The sequence below is a fragment of the Cupressus sempervirens genome, chromosome 1, assembly GCF_028749045.1.
Source record: "Cupressus sempervirens isolate cs-2001-9-10 chromosome 1, ASM2874904v1, whole genome shotgun sequence".
NCBI lineage: Eukaryota > Viridiplantae > Streptophyta > Pinopsida > Cupressales > Cupressaceae > Cupressus > Cupressus sempervirens.
Window position 1 is genome coordinate 441,230,824 of NC_143118.1, and position 21,151 is coordinate 441,251,974.

Consider the following 21,151-nt stretch of genomic DNA (forward strand, 5'->3'; position numbering starts at 1 on the left):
GACAAGCTCAATTTCATGTTTTAAAGGTGTTTGGGTTGTTCCTTGGCTACTTGGGAAATATTTTAATATATTTAAATATTCTCCTAAGTTAGCATTTTAATAATTTAAATAAGGCTAAGTGTTTAGCCATTTTGGAGTAATAAGGAGTTTTCTGGCTCCATTTGGATCGATTTGTCTATGTGATAGCTCGTTGGAAAGAGCTCAAACTCTACTATTTGATTATTACTTTTCGAAAATTATTTGATGCTTGGAGCTATTTGTCATTAATAAAGTAATGGTTTCCTTCTATTTGGACACCTTTATTGGGGAAATAATGTTATATTATAAAGTTCAAATGAAATCCACTTTAGGGTTCGATTTGCCTTGGAGAGGGAATATAAGGAGATGGTAACCTAAAGGTGAGTATCTTTATTTTTTTGTCAACCTATTTTGGACACCATTGCTCTGGAAGAGAATTCCTCACCTAGGACGCAAACCTTAGTGTTGAGAACAGATTTGTTGGGACGTAGCCCTCAACAAGATTAGATTTGAAGGTTCTTATGCATACAGTTTGATCACGGCAGAGGACCAATTTTTAGTATTGCAGTCACACTTTGCAGGCAATGGATTTATAGGGAAGGCGGTCACGGTGGTTCAGCCTAGCTTTTCCTTATAGCAGCTCATAGGAGGAATTCTGGAGTGTTTATTTGCAGCAGACTGGAGTTGTTTTATTGCAGCAGCTTGGACTCTATCATTTGAACTTGTTTGGCTGTAGCCGGTTCCCATCTTCAGCTAGCGTCAGCCTTGTTTGAAGTACATCTGTATTGGTACTATTCTGAAATATATCAGACTCTATTGGTACGGTTTTAGAATCATTTCCAGAATAGTATGTATTGCTGCATATGATTTCTATCGCTTCTATTTTATTAGTTACTGTTATTTATTTGTTGCAATACCTTTATTCTGAAAAATACAAAAAAGAAACAACATTCTTCTGCAACTTCTATCTAGCTCTATAAGATCAAAGAAAAATCTACAGGAAAATATAATTTATATAATCAAACATTATAACAGCAGCAGAGCAAATATCCATTTGGGATATTTCACTTATGATGTTATGCAAACTTAAAAATGGCAAAAAACTCGGTGAGCTAATGAAACTGAAATATGTTTAATATAATTAATTTTGAATTTGTTGAGGACTATGAGAAAGAGAGAAAACCAATATAGACCAATGCCTATATTCAGTTTGGCAACAAAGTATATGGATTCAAATAAAATATGCAATAATTATAACTAGGGTAATTCCTTAACTAAGATACCACATAAGACTATATCATTTGAAATGCATAAACAAGCCACATTCCATATAAAATTTCAAAATAGTATTAGATTTTTGCAAAATATTAAGTGAATTTACTAGTAACCTTGAATATTCAAAAGGACTTCCTTATTATTTTGAAAAGATAACAAACAATACCATGGCAGAAATTTTAGAAACATCTAAGAAAGTAAACATTATGAAGGGTTGTGACTTTTCGGAAGGACGTAGATGAAAAATAAAACAAGATTTATAAACTACCATTGAATGAAAAACAGACAAGGAGAACTTACAATTATGGAATAATAGATAATTTAGATTGGAATTATTCCAAAATAGAATAAGATGGAATGGTATCAATTCATATCAATATTGTGATCCCAATCCAAGAAAATGTAGGGTATTTGAGGCAAATCTTGTAGACCTTAAGGGATACCTTTAAAGGAAGATGGCTAACTAATCAAGGGTTGTTCTATAGAATACAGGTGTCCTCACAAAAGGTTATGAAGCCTGACATGAATAACCATTTCAGGGGTGATAGAAGAATAACCGAGGACCGTTCTCCAAAACATAGGGGATCCTCTCATAGGGTTAGGAAGCTTGTTTAGAAGGAATCCTCAAAGACTATGTAGAAACAAGTGAATATCTAAATATTAATTATTATAATAAAATTTAATAGTTTTTATTGACAAATCTTTGTAGGTTAATCTCATTGAGAAACAACTAAACAAAGGGGGATATTACATTCATCCTCCCATACAAATGAGGCTTTTTATATCTTTCGTCTTTCTGCGGGACATCAAAAGGAATTAGGGCACAGATATCTGATCCAAGCAATGAAAAAGGGCATGAAGGGATACCTCTACAAACAATCACATTTGGCATTGATGGTTTCTTAGATTGAATGTACTGTAGGTCAAATCCCTTGCATAATCATCAACTTAAGAGGATGTTTCTAACAGAATGAAGTCTGAAAATATCAAAGGTAGAATGAATGTTTCTTTTATCTTTGGGAGTCTTGGCAACAACATTTAAAATCCTTCTGCAAAGCTTAGGAATCACAGTCTAGGTGTTGGAGAAAATTGGGCACTAATGGCATCCGTCAAAGTAAATAGTATCACTAGGCCAAAAGAACTGCAACAAAAGCAGCTCTTTTGGAAGAAGTTGCATTTTGTCAAAGTTAGGTTTCAGCTCTGCACCATAGTACTTTCCAAAATTAGAATTAAAAAAACATGACGGTCACGTCTCAAGAAGAAATGAGCATTAGAGCTTGGCAATTGGAACTGCATGATAAAACTTTCTCGGAATGGGGAAAAGAAAGAATCGATTCCTAAAGTCTAACAAAACACACTGCATATTTTTCTTTTCAGCAACCTTTCCTTCAATCAAACCAAGCTTCGGTAAACTAAACAAAGAGCAAACCAAGTATGCTGACAAATAATTTAATTTTGCCTTTAACCGTCCATTAACTTTAGTGAACATTATTTCAGTGGGCTGTAAAATTTGGGAACCATAATGCTAAAACATTCCAAATAATGGACTTGACCATATTTTTGAAATGGAAGAGATGGCAGGCCTTGGGCATGAGGGCAGAAGCACAAAAAAATGAACACTGAAACCCTGCTGGACTGAAAAATTATACTTTGACAAATTTTATGATTTTAGCAACAAAGGAAAAATTTGGATAAGGTAAGGAGAAAGGCAAATATAGGTCATCTAAGATCTTTCTTATTGATTGTAAACAATAAAACACAAGAAAGGGGCAAGGTGAAAAACTTCATGGAACACAAAACAAAGAGAACATTGACACACAATCATTTGAGGTGCCAAATAAGCTTTAAAGATTTAATAAAAAATCAAAACAACAATACAAAGAGACTGGTCTTTGTGACAAATCGAACTTGTGAAACAAATACCAGACTATTACTTCACAAAAAGAGGATACACCATGCACTCAAAATAGTGGTCTTAAATTCTTGTTCATGGGTTGTCCTCATCAACTATTAGCCCTACAAACAAATTAAGAATCAAATATATCCCTTCCCCAGCAGGAATGTGGAAAATGAATTTTGACAATAAATAATAAGGGCATCCGGTTCCTCGTGTCTCCTTCAAGACTTAAATGGTATTTAAACCAAAGCCACCTCAAAGAATCTCGCCCCATTGTTTAACAATGTTACAAAGGCAGGTGTCCTTCTCCTTGGCTTCCAACTGCTCAAAGCTGTCCTTTGAATAAGGTGATCATCAAGAGCGACTTGATTATTATCCAATGTTTAAAGAAGAGGAATTTGTTCAATTGGAAATACAAAATATCATAAAGAAAGCATTATCTCTCCTTGATTTCTTCAAAGAAAGTCTGATTCCTTCTTGTTACCAGGAGGCCGACAAGATGGCAGATTTTCTTCCAAATGGTGGCATTTATCAATTGGAAGCAATAATTTCAGCAAGTAAATGACAAGGTGGCAAGACTCAAATCATTTGTGGTAATATGAGTACAAGGCACGCCTTGCTCAATTTTATTATTTAGTGATCAAGCATACACCATTTTGATGGTGGGGTTGTCACCATTATTGCACAACACATTGCAAGTTTTGTTTCATCTACAAGATCACATTCTTCTATTCACTCCAGAACTAGCTAATGGTGTTTTCATTGCTATTTTCTAGAAATAGGCATGAGGAAGATGTCAAAGAAGCCACTGAGGAATTTCTAGAGAATGCTACACATCACGATCCAAAGATATCCTCCATTTTTGTAATCAATGTTTATGGGCTCATAGGGGATAAAACTTTAACCAAAACTAGGTAGAATATCTGGCTAAAGTTCAAGATGGATTTACTGAATGTGGTGGATAAAGCCAATCTGACTAAGCTTGCCACAATGCCTTGTACAGGTTCTGAATTTCATGGTTTGGTCTCAATTCAAAATGTTAGGGCATGAAAGCCCATGTGGAGACCATTTTGAAGGAATTGGCCTCCATCCAATCTTTTCTTTGTCATGATTGATGGCTGGAATGGTGTAATCCATCTGTGGAAGAGAAACAAATCTTCTTTATTGCAGGAACAGTTCAATGAAGCTATAGCAGAAAAGGTTATAAAATTCATCACCAAATGAGCTACATTATTTAAGCTTGAGGATGGTTCATTTGGTCTTAAGATTGGAAGCTGATATTTCCATTCTCTGGTCCGTTAGTGATGAATCTCATGTCTGTATGTTATTTTTATTACGATAATAGATAGCTTCTATTATTATCTATTACTATTTAATGGTTATCTATTTGTAAATCTATTGTAAATATTAGAATGTTTCTAATATTTAGTTAGGTTGTAGATAACTATTAGTTTTCTATGAGCTAGAATAGAAAGTTTCTATTCTTTGCGATTGTTTCCTAAGGAAACATTGTTTCATTCTTTTGAATATATTGCCCTCTCGATCTCTATTAATATCAAGCAAGCATTTACCAGTTACTTCGTAAAATAGTATCAGAGCAAGGTCTTTTTCTTTAATTCGAAAATAATAATTTCTTTTTCCGAAATTATTAGAAGCTATTTTTGAAATTATTTGTTTAAGATATTTACTTCAAACTAGGATTTGTCTGGACTTTTTTGTCAAAACTTGAGCATATACACATCAAGATCGATATTTTTATGGTCGTTTTTGCATGCTCGTGACCAAAAAATTGCGCCGTCTACTCTGTTCCACGATTTTTTCATGGTCATTTTTTGTCATACCCGCGAGTGGAAAAATCGGTTCCTCTTTTCCCTCTGTTTGCATGACCTCTAGGCGTTGTTTTTTGTGTATATATGCTTGTGCCAATCTTCTTTTTCCGGCTCTAAAACCACAAACTCATGCATTTTTTGTCCTTCCCTTTTCTCTCCATACTACTGCGACCTTCTTCCAGCACTGATCAACTATTGAATCCACCATTTTTCAATCCTGATTCTGCAAATGTTTTGCCTGAATTCACCTTTGTTTGTCAAGTAGGGTTTTCTGTTCGAAAATCCTAGTTTTTGGGCTCAAATTTTCTTTCTAATTACAACTTCTTTGTGGGTTTTTCGAGAGCTCAACTGGGTTGTCAAATTTTTTTGGGTGCCTTGATTTTTGAGCCAGCAAATCCCAAAACCAAGAACATTTTTTCTATGTTTTTTCGATCTCTTCTGGGTACCCCTTCAACTTTTCTACGTCTTCTATTTTTTTGTGTCAAAGCCCGTGCCTTCACAAATTTTCATGCTTTTTCATTGAAAAACATGTCATGGCATCTCTACTAATATTTTGCTCAAGAGTGATTCAAAATTATGCCACTTGGAAGCAGCGGATAATAGCAATTGTTGAATATCAGACAACTTATCAAAGTGTTTTGGGTGTTACACACCATCCGACTACCCCTGATACTAATCAAGATACATGGGATCTGAATCATTGAGAGGCGGTGATGCTTCTCAAATTATCTGTAGCTGATGAACAACTCTCAGATTCCATCCAGCAAGACAATTGTCAAGATATGGCTCATCTCAAGAATCTTCATAAGACTTTTAACAAAAAAAGAGCTTACTTTTTTAAGAACACTCTATTTTCTATTATAATGGATGAGCGAACATCGCTCTAGGCTCATCTGAATAGGATTTAGGAAATCCGCAATCAGTTGCTTGCCATTGGTCACAAGATGGAGGAAGAGGACATTGTGGTTATCACTCTTCGGAGTTTACCCAAGTCCGACAAGCGTTTTATCGAGACTCTCAACATCATCTCTTTTTGGTGTTGATCTAAAGTTCACATATCTCTACACACTTCTGCTTCAACAAGATCGATAGAAATAACAGTTTGGTAGCAGTTCCAGCTCCACCTCCATAGAGCAAGCCTTTGCTACTCGATAAAGGAAAGTCTTAGTTGTATTCTCAACAGAAATCCTCTGCTCCAGTTTCAGAAGGCTCCCGGAAGAACATTCAATGCAACTATTGCCACAAGTTTGGTTACATGAAGGTTGAATGTCGGAAACACTTAGCTGCCCAATCTAAGCAATCAGGTTTGTAGCCCAAAGCAAATAGTGTAGAGCATATTGAGTAGACAGAATCTGCCTTTTACGCCTTCATGGCTAAAAAACCAACAAATCTTGTGAAGTCGTCTGCCAGGTACATTGTTTCAGGTGCCTCTCATCATTTCACCCACCGTCGAGATTGGTTCACTGACTATCAGCCTTTCTCAAAATCTGTTATTTTTTGTGGTAGAAAAGAGTACATTGTTGTTGGCAAAGGCAACATTCAAATTCAGTCTGCTGGGAGGAGTCTCATTTTCCTCGATGTGTACTACGTTCCAGGGATAGAACTAAATCTACTCTCAGTCAATCAATCGTTGCGACATTCTCCATAGTTGGATGTCACCTATAATTCACATAAATATACCATCACTGATAGGGAGATTCAGTCTATTGTTGCAGTGGATCTTGAGGATCATGGTCTTTTCCAACTTATTGATTCTAGTGATTCTCGGGACTTAGCTATGGCTGCTCGGTGGTCTTCTGTTAGCAAACTTTTGCATCAGCGGTATGGGCACTCCAATGTGAATTATCTCTCTCAACTTGCTCAAGAAGAGCTTGTCCTTGGTTTGCCAAAGATTCCAACTCAACAGCTTGGAGTTTGTGATGCATGTCAGGCTAGGAAGCAACATCGCACACCTTTCACCAGTGGCGATTCATGGCAAGCTTCTCAAATACTTCAGCTTGGTCATGTCGATATTTGTGACCCTATGGCCACTCCTTTTGTTCTTGGGTCCAGGTATTTTTTGTTGTTCATTAATGATTTCAGTAGGAAAATATGGGTATATTTTCATAAAAAGAAATCAAATGCATTTCCTATCTTTCAGAAGTGTAAACCTTTAGTTGAAAAAGAGTTTGGGAAATCTATTATTACTCTTAGGTCAGAAAATGGGGGAGAATTTTAATCTAATGAATTCTCTAGCTTCTTGGACACTCATGGCATCAAACGACAGTTAACCACACCCCACACACCACAATAGAATAGTGTAGTTGAACATCGGAACAAAACAATCACCAAGATGGCTCGCTCCATGCTTGAACACATACATGTTCTGAAGAAGTTCTAGGCAGAAGGAGTTAACACTGCAATTTATCTTTTGAACCGATCACCAATAGTGACGGTCAAAGGTACGACTCCGGAAGAGGTCGCAAGCCCAGAATCAGTCACTTGGAATTTTTTGGCTCCCTTGCTTTTGTTTAGATCCCTGATGCGTCCCGCACGAAGTTGGATGCCAAGAGTCCAAAAAATCATGCTTGTTGGATATAGTAGTCTTCACAAAGCCTACCACTTGATTGACACTGAGACATTTCCTCTCCTATATAGTCGTGATGCAGTCTTTGGTGAGAAACAAGGACCATTCATGCCTATTTCTCTTGTTCCTGATCTAGCAGACCAGCCTATGAGGGCTCATGATTTGGGAGTTAAACTTCCATTAGGTCCACCTAATGGGAGGGCTCCAATAGCTCCTGCAGCTCCAGTTATACTAGTGATCCTTGTACATACACCTCCAACTTCTCCTACAGGATCACCTAGATTTGTAGATGCTTCACTTGAGTTTGATCCAAATTCTTCAAATGAGAAACCTGATCATAGCACATCTCCTGATGCTAATTTGGTCATTCTCCTCTCTGACCTAAGTGATGGACTCAGACAGTTGTTGATCTTCATGATGATGAGCTCATTGATGAGAGAATTACTCAAAAAAAGAGCAAACCTATAGAGTCTGTTAACTTTTCTCTCATGGCCAACATTCACAGTGTGTTTGAACCTCAAACATATTCCGAGGCTAAAGGAATTCCAGAGTGGGAACAGGCCATGACATCTAAACACCAGAGCTTGTTGAAGAACAACACCTAGGTCCTTTCTAATCTCCCACCAGAGAAGAAACCCATTGGCTGCAAATGGATTTAAAAAATCAAATACAAATCTGATGGTACTTTGGATAAGTACAAAGCTTGTTTAGTTGCAAAGGGTTTTTCTCAGCATCAAGGTATTAATTATGAGGAGACCTTTGCCCCTACTGCAAAGACGAGCACAATCAGATTAGTCCTAGCCATGGTAGGACAATTTGGCTGAAAGGTCCATCAGATGGACATTAAGAGTGTTTTCCTAAATGGTGATCCCCACAAAGAGGTCTACATGACGCAATCTCCCGGTTTCAAGGTTTTTGGTAAAGAACATCAGGTTCTCAGATTAGTGAAAGCTCTCTATGGCTTGAAGCAGGCCCCTAGGCAATGGTACATGAAAATTGACAAGTACCTCAGTAATCAAGGCTTCCAGAGGAGTTCTTCAGACTCAAATTTGTACATCAAGACTTCTAAAAGTGATGTCATCCTTCTGATTATTTATGTGGATGATTTGATCATCACTAGTAGTTCGTCATCTTTGATTCAAGGAATCAAACAAAATTTATGTCATTCTTTTGATATGGCTAACCTTGGGCTCATGCATTATTGCCTCGGTGTTGAGGTTTGACAACAATCTTCTAGTATATTCATCTCTCAATCCAAATATGCTAGGACTCTGTTAGACAAATTCCGTATGCAGGATTGCAAACTTGCATCTACACCAATGGAGAAAAGTCTCAAGTTATCAGCCAAGTTTGATTCTCCTCCCACTGATGATACTACATACAAGCAACTAGTAGGTAGCCTCATCTACCTCTTTGCTACTAGGCCCGATATCAACTTCACAATCAGCTACATCTCACATTTTATGTCAACTTCTAAGGCTGATAATTGGATGGCAACAAAGCATGTACTTCATTATATGAAGGGCACTACAAATTTTGGACTTCTTTACTCTCGAAGTTCTAATTCTAGACTCAGTGGGTTCACAGATTTAGATTGGGCAAGCTCTATTGACGATAAAAAGTCAACTTTTGGATATGTGTTTAGTTTGGGAACCGGTGTCATCACATGGACCAGTAAGGAGAAGTAGGTGGTTTCTCTCTCTTTCACAGAGGTTGAATACAAAGGGACACTCAAGTCAAGTTGTGAAGTTGTTTGGCTTCGTCAGATGTTTCTAATATTTAGTTAGGCTGGAGATAACTATTAGTTTTCTATTAGCTAGAATAGAAAGTTTCTATTCTTTACGATTATTTCCTAAAGAAACATCGTTTCATTCTTTTGTATATATCGACCTCTCAATCTCTGTTAATTTCAAGCAAGTATTTTACCAATTAATTCGTAATAATTTTGCCCTCTCGTTTTTGTACATGTTGCCAATGGTTCATAGTTAATGAAGTTTACCCATATGCAGTCAGTTGTAGGGTTTTAGAATGTCAAGCAAAATCTTTGATGTTTGCAGAAAAATATGTAATAGTCATGTCTATAGCTGCTAAGTGACAGTGATAGTGTCAACTGTTGGTCAGTCGGATCAAAGAAACTCTGTGTATATGTCAATGTTTGATTTATTTCAGTTTTGGTCTATCTTGAGCAGCATCTGTACATATTTCTGAAAGTGTAATGGAAGAGGGCCCTAAACCTCACTTTATATATCAGGAAATAAATATAGTCATCTTAAATGCAACCCAGGTATTTGGATTCCTCCTATAAAATTTCAAAAGATAATTCAAAAAAGAAATGTGAATTCTTGTCTCTTAAAGCCATCAACTAACCTTACACCTGCAAACCCTCACTGACAAAAAGAACTAGGAATCTATTATATTTCATGCCAATTCCTTATTGGATACAATCTTAAAGTTTCGGGGCAAAAGAGCTCTTGGGCTAATTAACATTTCAAAGGATTGTGACATTCTGCAGATACAAAGTAGATTACTGAGGTTGAATTCTACGATCCCTTTCACATTCTTATCAGGTGTCCTTTCTGAAGAACAAATGGTTGAACTCTAAAGACATTAATTCTTCTCCACACATAATTATGCAATTTGGGCATCTAACAAACTTGTAAAGCAGAGGAAACACAGTTAAAATGAAAATCCATTCAAACCATATAGAATAAAGCTCAACTCTACCTGCCAGTAGGGTAGAATATCTGTTGATCGAGATTCTGCCTCTTTTAAAGCAGTGTAAACAGCATTAATGAGTGGGCTATCTGATTTCAGAGAATCAAAGTTGTAGTTAAACAATGATAGTCCAATAACATCCAGTGTTAGCTGTGAAAACTTTTCCTCCATGTTCACCTCAACGGCCCTTTCTGTATCTATGTTTAGTTTCTCTACTAGCCTCTCAACACACCTGCAAAAAACTCTATCAACCATTATAGAAAGATACTTCCTATGAATGGAAGGCAGAACTGCCTTTCGTCGAACCTGCAAATGCATATATAAAATATTGCTCACATTCAATAAAATACATATCTATGTTGAAAAATCTGAAAACCCTGTAAAAAGGTTATTCTTCTATTCATAAGTATGCGTTGACAGATAATTTATCTACTCTTATGATTTTTACTACCATACCAATCAAGTTATGTCCCTAACATTACATGATATTATCCTGACTCCTGATGATATAGAAAGTTGCACTTACACTTGAATAAGAACGCAATTCAATAGTTGTGATAAATTAATGAACACTATTGTTTCTTTAAGAGAACCTAACACGTGCACATATTCAGGGCTTACTCTTAAAAATGATAGATATTAAATGTTCACATATTTATAAGATGGGTAAACAATATGCATTAAGGTGGTGACCATAAAAGTGGCAGAATTAAGATCCATTGAAACTGCTATTGCTGTTATGGCATTTTACATAACAAAACGTTGTAAGCATTGATAGATCATTGAGTATGATCCGAAATGTTGATGCAAATAAAATTGACACAGTGAAATCCAGAAACTATGGACTGTGGAAAGCTAATGTCTACTATCAAAATGTTGGACGTTAAAACTAACTCATTTAACTTCAAGATTTCCTGAAGTATCAAATGATAGAAATGGACACATCACGGCTCGGCAGGCCATTTGTTTTGAAATATGTGAATGAGAAGCCACAGGTTGTAATCTTCTACAGCGATATAGAGAGATTCCTTTAACTTCACATAAAATTTGCAGAGAGTAAAGAGGATCACATAAGTAAAACTCAACAAAACATGAGCTTAGCAACTCTAAGAAATGCAGCTTCTATAAAGATACTTCTTTATTGGAGAAAGTCCGATGGAAAGTGCTATTGGTCAAAAATTTTAAGCCTCAAAGGTTACCATGAAATACAATCCATGGGAAAAACCCATGCTCCATGGTATTCCCCAGATGGGGAAGTCTGGGGACAGCAGTACATAATTTGGGAAAGATAGCCCAGTAGGCTATAGTTTGGGGAGAGCAGTACAAACATTGTATGTATGCATGTATGGAAATTCCGTTTTTTACAAGTTCAGCCAGACATGACGTCAAGATCAGGTTTAGACATTCACATAATGTATCAGATCCAATATTCACTGTTCAACAGTCATTGGTTCAAGTACAGAAACAATTAAAAATTAAAATATCCAAATCATAGATGGAAACTCGCAGAGTAATCCCAAAATTTGCAAGTACTTGTGAGCGAAAAGCCATTGAGAGTCAGGCAAGTTTTTGAAAAAATTTGCAACGAATTTTGTCAAAAGCTTGTCAACAACTAACATTATCAGATTTCCACAATCCATTTCAATGCCCCATTGGTTTCTGGATTCAATTATGTATGTTTTCTTATCATCAATGTTTTGGATCACACTCTGTGATCCATCATCATGATGAGAGAGATTTCATATCCTTTTCTCTCTCATCCTGATGATGGATCACAGAGTGTGATCCGAAATGTTGATGATAAAAAAACATATACAATCGAATCCAGAAACCAATTGTACATTGTTAAAAACTCACAATTTTTCATGAAAAACTTGCCTAAATGAGTATACGTTTGGTTTTTTCACCTGAATTCATTATATTAAAAAAAGATTACATGATTTTTAAGACAAAAAGTGTCAAACTAATTTCTCTCTTAAGAGATAAAGTTGTGAAAATGGTGCATGCTATGAAGGTTTGTATGGTTGCACCAAGAACCCCACAAGGGGTGCTGCCCCTCGACCTTGCAGGGGGCATTGACCACATTGAAGGGTTGCCTGCAAACCACTATTAGGGATGCTGCACCTCAACCCTGTTGGGGATATTTGTTCTGCAAATTTAGTAATATGCATTCATTAAAACTATCATTTTTCCTTAGATAAGTATCTTAAAATGTTCAACAATATTCCTGAGTTATTGCTTTAGGTTTTCCCTGAGTTATTGCCAAGTCCAGAGTTTATGAAAATTTTGGGAGCTTGCCGAGCAACTGCCTAGTCTGAGCTTTTCAGATATTGTTCAAACTACAAAATGACAAAAATATTCATCATAGGCATTGCAATAAGATTATAGATATAAAGACATACAACTGTGAATAGCTGCAAGTAAAAAATGCAAATTGATTGTGGTACTCGTCAGTTGCAAATAAAAAGATGAATTTATAAAAAGGAGGGATTTGTTTTTCACATTAAGGGCATAGAATCTTTGTGGACCTGCCACACTCCCTTTTTCATTTAATTTTCTTTCTTTTAAGCCAAAAAATGAGGACATCTCGTTGTCGTTGAGATGGTCAAGGGACATTACATATCCCATATCACCCAGGGACGGTATACATCCCAAAGACAGTGTGCCTCTTAAAAGACATTTCAAGGGATGGGTCCCTGAAAACTTGAAGAGTAGGAAACAGCCAGAGACCTCCTGCCATCATCATATCTAGTGAAAACCACAAGCGATGGGGATACAGTGTTTGTGAGGAGAGGGAGGGGTAGGTAACCCTGGAAATCACTCAATGGCAGCTAATACTCCTATGTATATGTAGCAGAGGCGAAATATGATCCTAAGATCATAACTATCAAAAAAAAGAATCCAATTTTCTTTTTTATATAATTTACTAAAGGATTGTATAAGGGTACTCAGCTATGCATAAACTTTTAAAAAACATGTAAATTGAACCACGGAGGGATAAAATCCAACTGAAACAAAGCCAAACAGACAACAAACCAAAGAGATGGCAACAGCAAACAAGAGGCCATACAAAATGCCTCGCCCAGAATCAATAACCAGCAAAGGCAACACAGCACAGCCCAAAAACAAACAAACTCCAAGCTAGACATTACTGCAACCAAATATACTCAGCTGTACCATCTGCAAACATTTGGAGAAGCCACTGTCTAACATTCCGAGAGATAGTTCGTTAATTCATTTTGAAGAGATTCATTTTATTTGAGCCTACTCCCTTAAGCATATCTCTTGTTTTTTCACACTATTCTAGGAATCCTAGAGGTAGATTTTGCTTTATTCTAGGAGAAAAACTTAAAAGCCTTTTACAGTGGCCTAAAATATGGGTCATAAGTCTTGGAAGAAAATATCATTCTGATAGCATTCTACATTTCAACTGATGGTTACTTTGCATGAATATGAGAAAAATTATTTTTTTTTCAATGCGGGGTCTTACTTTACTGAGTTAGTAACTTGTTACTCTATTGATCAAAGAAGATATTTTGGTCCAGTGCCCTCGCAGAGGATTTGAAGACTAATGAAGGAAACATCTAACTTCATATAGCAGTCTAGTATTTCAACTGATGGAAATTGCTTGAATGTAGAAGACATCCAAATTCTTTTAAAAAAATCAACTAAAGATTGATTTGCTGACAAACTACATTTAAGAAAATATTTTTTATAGTAACCTGGTATTATTGTTTTATCATATCCCAGCATTTGGGCTGATAAGTAACAAGGAAACATCTATATCTTATGGTATTCTACCTCTTCAACTGCCAGATATAGCTTGCATACAGAAACCACCGATTTTCTTTTCAAAATTCAACTATATCTTACTTCACTGGGATGTCTGTAAAGACAGGTGGTAATGAAGGCAGCTACCACTATGTTGAATGCATTATTATAAGTGCTCACATGAAATCGTGATTACCAGTATCTAGAAATGGGCATTTTTTCAGAAAAGGTTGAGTTGGCTACTGTTTGGAAGATTTCAAGAGAGTGCTCGGAAGGGGTGAAGCTTTAAGAATTTTTTGCCAAATGACAGCTAAAGGTGGTTTAACTTTTCCAACATTTTCTTGCAGAATATAATGATCATTTAAAGTTTCGAAGAAGGCTCCCATTTATTTGTAGCAGAGCAGGAAAAATGCATCGTCTGTGAACCACTAAATTACGAACACACCTATATATGCTCATCAGTATTAGTTTTAGGTAGCTTGGACAGCTGTTCGTCTACATGTGATTAATTAGCAAATAATTATTTGTTAATTAATTGACTCCTTCTAGAAGCCACTAGTAACCTATTGGTTAGGTTGTTTTAATCGAAAAGCAACTAGAAACTTCTTGGTTAAGAACCAACTAGAAACTTCTTGGTTGAGTTGTCTTGATCAAGAAGCAACTAGAAACCTCTTGGTTAAGTAGTATAAAAGGGGGTCAAGGGAGGCATTTGGAGAACAGAACAGAACAGAGAACAACAAGAGTTGTAGAAGCATTTGCAGTGTTAGCAAATGCTTTTGCAGTGATAGCAAACAGTCTTACTGTGTTAGCAAGGGCACAGTGATAGCGTTGGGAATAGCAGTGGGGAATATTAACAGGAGAAATTAAGAGGTTGTCTAAATTTTGCTAGTGAGAGCCAAGGAATTTTGTATCTCTTGATTTGCTGAAGTTAATATATTTTCCATCTGCAGAACTAGTTTTCCCTTAGGGGTTTTACCAGGGACGATTTGTCTGAAAATATTGTGTTCTTTGTGTTTTGAATTTCTTTCTATATTTTATTGGTGAAGTTGCCGTTGTGTTATTTTTTGATATTAGCTGGAAATTTATTTTCGGCAGTTTAATAATCATTTACAATAGGAGATTAATAATTAGTGACTACAATAGTGTTAATTTTCACATGGTATCAGAGCGGTGTCGAGGGTAGAAGAGTTTTGCCCTAGGAAAGAAATTAAGGGTTTATATAACCTAGTGTGATCTCTTCAAAATTATTATTTGCTTTAATCCCTTGAGATGGCTTCAGCTGGTTTGAGAGATCAAGACAGATTGGATGGTACCTCGAATTTTGGCGTCTGGAAAGCAGAATTTCTTTATTGTTGGAAGAGAATGGTATCAAAGATTATGCTACCACTGGTATAGTTGTACCTACAAATGCTATACAGCTTGCAAAATATAAGGACGATGCCAATGCGAGGAGGATTATCCTTGATGGTGTCAAGGATCATATTGTTCCACATATCGCAGAGCTAGATACAGCGAAGAAGATGTGGGACGCCATTCTGAATTTGTACCAAAATGCTACCACCAACAGGAAGATGATTCTCAAAGAGAAGTTGAAGAATACCTTGATGAACCAAGGTGAAAACATTACAAGTTACCTCACCAAGCTTAGACTTGTCAAGGACGAGTTAGCAGTTGTTGGAAATAGTCCTAGTGATGAGGAGCTGCTGAGAATAGCCCTAAATGGGTTTACTAAACAATGGAGTGTCTTTGTTCAAGTTGTTAGTGGATAAGATACCTTATCGATTTGGGATCGACTATGGACTCATTTCACTCAGGAGGAGTTTAGACTAATTCTAGTCAATGGGGCCAACAAGAGTTAGAAAAGTGAGGTGGAACAGGAAAACATTGCCCTAGCGGGGAAAGGGAAAGCAAAGAAGGGATCTAGCTCACAAAGTGAAAAGAAGAAGGACCTTTCTAAGGTCAAGTGTTTTGGATGTCACGAGTATGGTCACTATGTCAGTGATTTCCTAGAAAGGAAGAAGGCAAAGAAGCAGGTGGCAGCTTCAGCAAGTGCAAAAGAACTGGAAGATGTGTTTGCACTCATAGCTTGGATGGTGAGCTCAACCTCACAGACTATCCAGTATATAGATAGTGGGGCGTCATTTCATATGATAGGAGTTAGAGAGTACTTCTCCAGTTATAAGGAGGAGAACACCAATATCCAGATTTCTATGGGAAACTTGTCCAAACTCAACCCAGTTGGAAAAGGGACTATTCAGTTTCAGAGGGAAAATGGAAAGATAATTCCAATTCATGATGTGTTGCATGTGCCAGGATTAGGTATGAATTTGATTTCCATATATGATCTTCGAGATAGGGGGTATAATGTACTCTTTAGAGGGACACATGTGTTGATTAAGCACAAGGATTGGAAATCACCCATAACTATTGGAGTTAGGAGTGGTCGCCTTTACAGGTTGCAATTTGATACTCCTAAGGCACTCATGAGCATCACTAATCCTAGAGATCTTGGAGAGCTTTGGCATAGGAGGATGGGCCATATTCATCATGGAGCACTCAAATTGCTTTGTGAGACAGTGACAAGTGTTCTAGAGGTGAGCACAGAGCATGATGATGTTTGTAAGGAATGTGTGTTGGGGAAGTTTGCGAAAGCATCTATTCCAAGGAGTGACACTAAATCTAAAGGTATTCTTAATCTAGCACATTCAGATGTATGTGGACCAATGTCAACAAAGTCTATCAGAGGATATGAGTACTATGTTACTTTTATCGATGATTTCTCCAGAAAGACCTAGATATACTTCTTGAAGACCAAGCATTAAGTTTTCAATCAATTCCAAGAGTTCAAGGCTCTAGTGGAGAACTCGACAGGAAAGAAGATAAAGGTTCTTTAGTGAGACAATGGAGGCGAGTACAAAGGAAATAACTTCTAAGAGTTCTGTACCAAGGAAGGAATCAAGAGACAGTGGACTGTTCCTTACAATCCACAGCAAAATGGAGTTGCTGAGAGGAAGAACCGTTCTATATCGAAGGCGGCAAGAGCCATGCTACATGACCAGGATATGCCCCACTACTTATGGGCAGAAGCGTGTAGTACATCAATCTACATTCAGAATAGGGTTCCACATAAGGTGCTAGGGAGGATGACACCAAAGGAAGATTTCACAGGTAAGAGGCCTGATGTTAGCCATTTCAAAATATTTGGGAGTTTGGCATATTGTCATATTCCAGGTGATACACGTACCAAGTTAGATCAGACTACAGAGAGGGGGTACTTTGTGGGGTACAGTGAAACCTCAAAGGCATATAGGATTTTTATCCTTGGGACGAGAAGAATTATTGTCAAATGTGATGTTAAGTTCATGGAGGACAAGGCATTTAGAAGGTCCAGAGATCTTTCAGCAAATGATCAGAGTGAGCAGCCAACAAAAGCTCCAAGGCCTAGTCAAGGGCAGCAAAGCACAAGTACAGTTACCAGTACAAGTGTAGGCTCAGGTGGTGAAGTTTCATAGAGCATGGAGCAACAGGTGCAAAAGGAAATGCATCTAGAAGACTTAGAGGTTGATATCTCATCCTCTACAGTTGGCAACAGGAACCATGAGGTTCGAGAGACACTAAGGGATACTTAGGAGTTTGTGGGAGCTCCTAGGAAGAGTACTAGACAGCAGATACAACCAACCAAGTTCAATGACTATGTGGCATTAGTTAGTCAGTTGGTAGACAATGAACCTTCCAGTTATCAGGAGGCTACAAAGCATCAAGTATGGTGAGATGCTATGGTTGAGGAGTATTCCTCGATAATGCAGAATGATGTGTGGGAGGCAGTTCCTAGACCAACAGATAGAGCAGTAGTTGGATCACGCTGGATCTATAAGATAAAGCACGGTGCAGATGGTAGCATCGAGAAATACAAGGCAAGGTTCGTGGCCAAGGGATTCTCTCAGAAGGAGGGAATAGACTACGAGGAGACATTTTCTCCAGTGGCCAGGCATACTTCTATACAAGCTATGATCTTGTTTGTAGCACAAATGGGATGTCAGATCCATCAAATGGATGTCAAGACAGCATTCCTTAATGGTGAGTTAAAGGAGGAGATATACATAGAGCAACCAGAAGGCTTTGTAGCACATAGCAAAGAGACCCACATGTGCAGATTGAAGAGAGTATTATATATTCGAGGTGAAGGTATCAGGTTGATGGGCTATTCTGATGCAGATTGGGTAGGAAGTAAAACGAACAAAAGGAGCACTTCAGGGTGTTGTTTTAGTTTGGGATCAGGAGTTGTATCTTGGTTCAGCAGGAAGCAGAAATCTGTGGCTCTGAGTTTAGCAGAAGCAGAATACATAGCAGCTAGCATGGCTACATGTGAAGCTATATGGGTTCGGAAGTTGTTAGTAGCCTTGTTTGGTCAGAAGGTTCAGACTATTGTGATACACTATGACAATCAGAGTTGCATCAAGTTGTCTGAGAATCTAGTATTTCATGATAGGTCTAAACATATAGACATCAGATATCACTTCATCAAAGATTGTGTACAATGGGGGGTTGTTCAGCTATAGTACATACCTACAGAGGAGCAGGGAGCAGACATTCTGACAAAGGCATTAGGGAAGGCAAAATTCATCTTCTTTAGAGATAAGTTGGGTGTCATGCAGAACAACTTCCTTGCTAAGAGGGAGTGTTAGTTTTAGGTAGCTTGGACAGCTATTCGTCCACATGTGATTAATTAGCGAATAATTATTTGTTAATTAATTGACTCCTTCTAGAAGCCACTAGTAACCTATTGGTTGGGTTGTTTTAATCGAGAAGCAACTAGAAACTTCTTGGTTAAGTTGTCTTGATCAAGAAGCAACTAGAAACCTCTTGGTTAAGTAGTATAAAAGGGGGTCAAGGAAGGCATTTGGAGAACAGAACACAACAGAGAACAACAAGAGTTGTAGAAGCATTTGCAGTGTTAGCAAATGAGTTTGCAGTGATAGCAAATAGTCTTGCAGTGTTAGCAAGGGTGGAGTGATAGTGTTGGGGATAGCAATGGGGAATATCAGCAGGAGAAGTTAGGAGGTTGTCTGAATTTTGCCAGTGAGAGGCAAGAAATTTTGTATCTCTTGATTTGCTTAAATTAATATATTTTCCATCTGCAGAACTGGTTTTCCCTTAGGGGTTTTTCCAAGGACGATTTGTCCGAAAATATTGTATTCTTTGTGTTCTGAATTTCTTTCCGTATTTTATTGGTGAAGTTGCAATTGTGTTCTTTTTCAATATTAGTTGAGAATTTATTTTCAGCATTTTAAAAATCATTTACGATAGGAGATTAATAATCAGTGACTGCAATAGTGTTAATTTTCACAATTAGCTCTGCTATGAGAATTTCGGAAGCCACTTCCATGGGACAATCGCCTTACCATATTGAATGAAGAAGATAGCATTTAACAGCATTCTAACATTTGAGTGAATAAGTAACCAAAAGGAATCACCTTAACAAATAATCTTTTATAGCATTTGAAAATCGCCCCTGATTGTTATTGCTTCGATTCTGAAACCTTCTAATATCAGTACATGTTACAAGTAAATCTCCTCATTGATATTAGCTTACAGAAGCAAACAAATTAATTTCACCTTTCTCAACCCTGGAAGTTACTCAAAAGTAGCAGAATTTAGGTTGGACTAACTATCAGATTTTTCATGTTTCCAAGGGTAAGTGTTTATTGTTATACTTCATATTCTTGATATACCGTGTCATTCCTTTTACTGATTCTTTTATACAAGTTATCATCCCAAGCACGCAAATAAGTGAATAAAATGTGCTTACCATCCACAACTCTCCTTCGGCAATGGCAAATCCCGAACCAAAGAGGAACTGAGAAACCTCAGAAACAAGTCCTTTGCCGTACTTGCCATAGTTTCTCAAGACATGCTTGGCTGCTTCAGGGTCACTAATTACAACAAAATTTCTGGGACCAGCAGCTAATCTATAAACAGGGCCTGACTCCTTCATCCATTTGAAGAGGGGAAGAAAAAGAGCACCACCCAACAAATCCTTCACATCAGCCAGCTTTGCATTTGCCATGGGAATGCCAGACTCATCTGTGCCAGTCCTCATCTTCATTAAAGACGTTAGCCAATCAGGGCTCACCCATGAAAGACCAGCCCCTGCTTTATCAGAACTTGTACTCTTCTCATCCACTCTGCATTGTATTCTCAATAATCTCAACTTCTTCTTCCTCGTGGATAAGTTTGGTGCTGACGCTGCTAAGTTGCAGGTTAATGAAGGCAAAAAAGGAGTTATCGTTGTCATGCTAGAACAATCAATAAACTAGATCAACTGTCACGAGTTGTTCCAGCAAAGAGTGTTTTAAATTGGATGCCTGCTCCTTTGTTAGTTACTAAACAAGTCGACATTATCCATTGTTGAATGCTTGGACATTTTATTTTCCATCATGCAATGATTTTATTCTCGTCTCGAATCCAAAATGGTTAAACGATCCGAAAAGCCCAACTTGTCTTTGTTATAGCCACTAAATGCATATAGTTGAAGGACGAATCCAACTCTCTCTTCAGAAATTGGAGCGTGGCATATTAGTGTTTATACAGAATCAATGAAAGATTTTAGTAGATTTTAATAATATGTACAGCTTACAATAACTCAAACTCCTAAAATAGAATGCACCTTAAAATAGGGTACTAGAATTTTAGATCATTTGATACTTATTTTTAATCTGTTTTTTAAATTAATTTTTTACATTAAGTTTGTTGTTTTGTTTAGTAGCTAAATTGTTATTTAAAATATCTATCTAGTTTGAACATGTTTTATTGTATGCAAGACATTTTATTATAAAATGTTTCTTTATCTCACCATTGTCATGTTGCAAAATAAATATGTTCTTTTCTCTCACTCTTTCTTATGTATGTCTATTTACCTATTTCACACTTCAAATAATAATAAGAACTTGTTCTAAGGTGTGTTTTAAACATTTTGTGGGGTTAAATTCTTTGATATAATAATTCTTTTTGTACTCATTTTTTAAAGATGGGTAATGGAACAAATGAGAGATTAATTATTATTATGTGTTAAAGCTTGAG

The 21,151-nt window shown here is 37.0% G+C and overlaps 1 protein-coding gene across 3 annotated transcripts in view; it reads right to left on the reverse strand.

Annotated features, from left to right (window-relative positions):
• LOC149578182 (carotene epsilon-monooxygenase, chloroplastic-like) overlaps positions 1-20,665 on the reverse strand; it is an 85,028-nt gene extending 64,363 nt beyond the window's left edge. For 2 of the 3 annotated variants that reach the window (XM_089827766.1, XM_089827760.1), the window contains exons 1-2: positions 19,881-20,626; positions 10,310-10,606 (exon numbers count right to left, since the gene is read on the reverse strand). In XM_089827766.1, coding sequence (XP_089683892.1) covers positions 10,310-10,606; positions 19,881-20,366 — 783 coding nt within the window. In that variant the 5' untranslated portion in view covers positions 20,367-20,626. Of the gene's footprint in view, positions 1-10,309; positions 10,607-19,880 lie in introns of all 3 variants that reach the window. The other variant, XM_089827772.1, reaches the window with a different exon arrangement.
• Between the last annotated feature and the right edge of the window lie 486 nt (positions 20,666-21,151).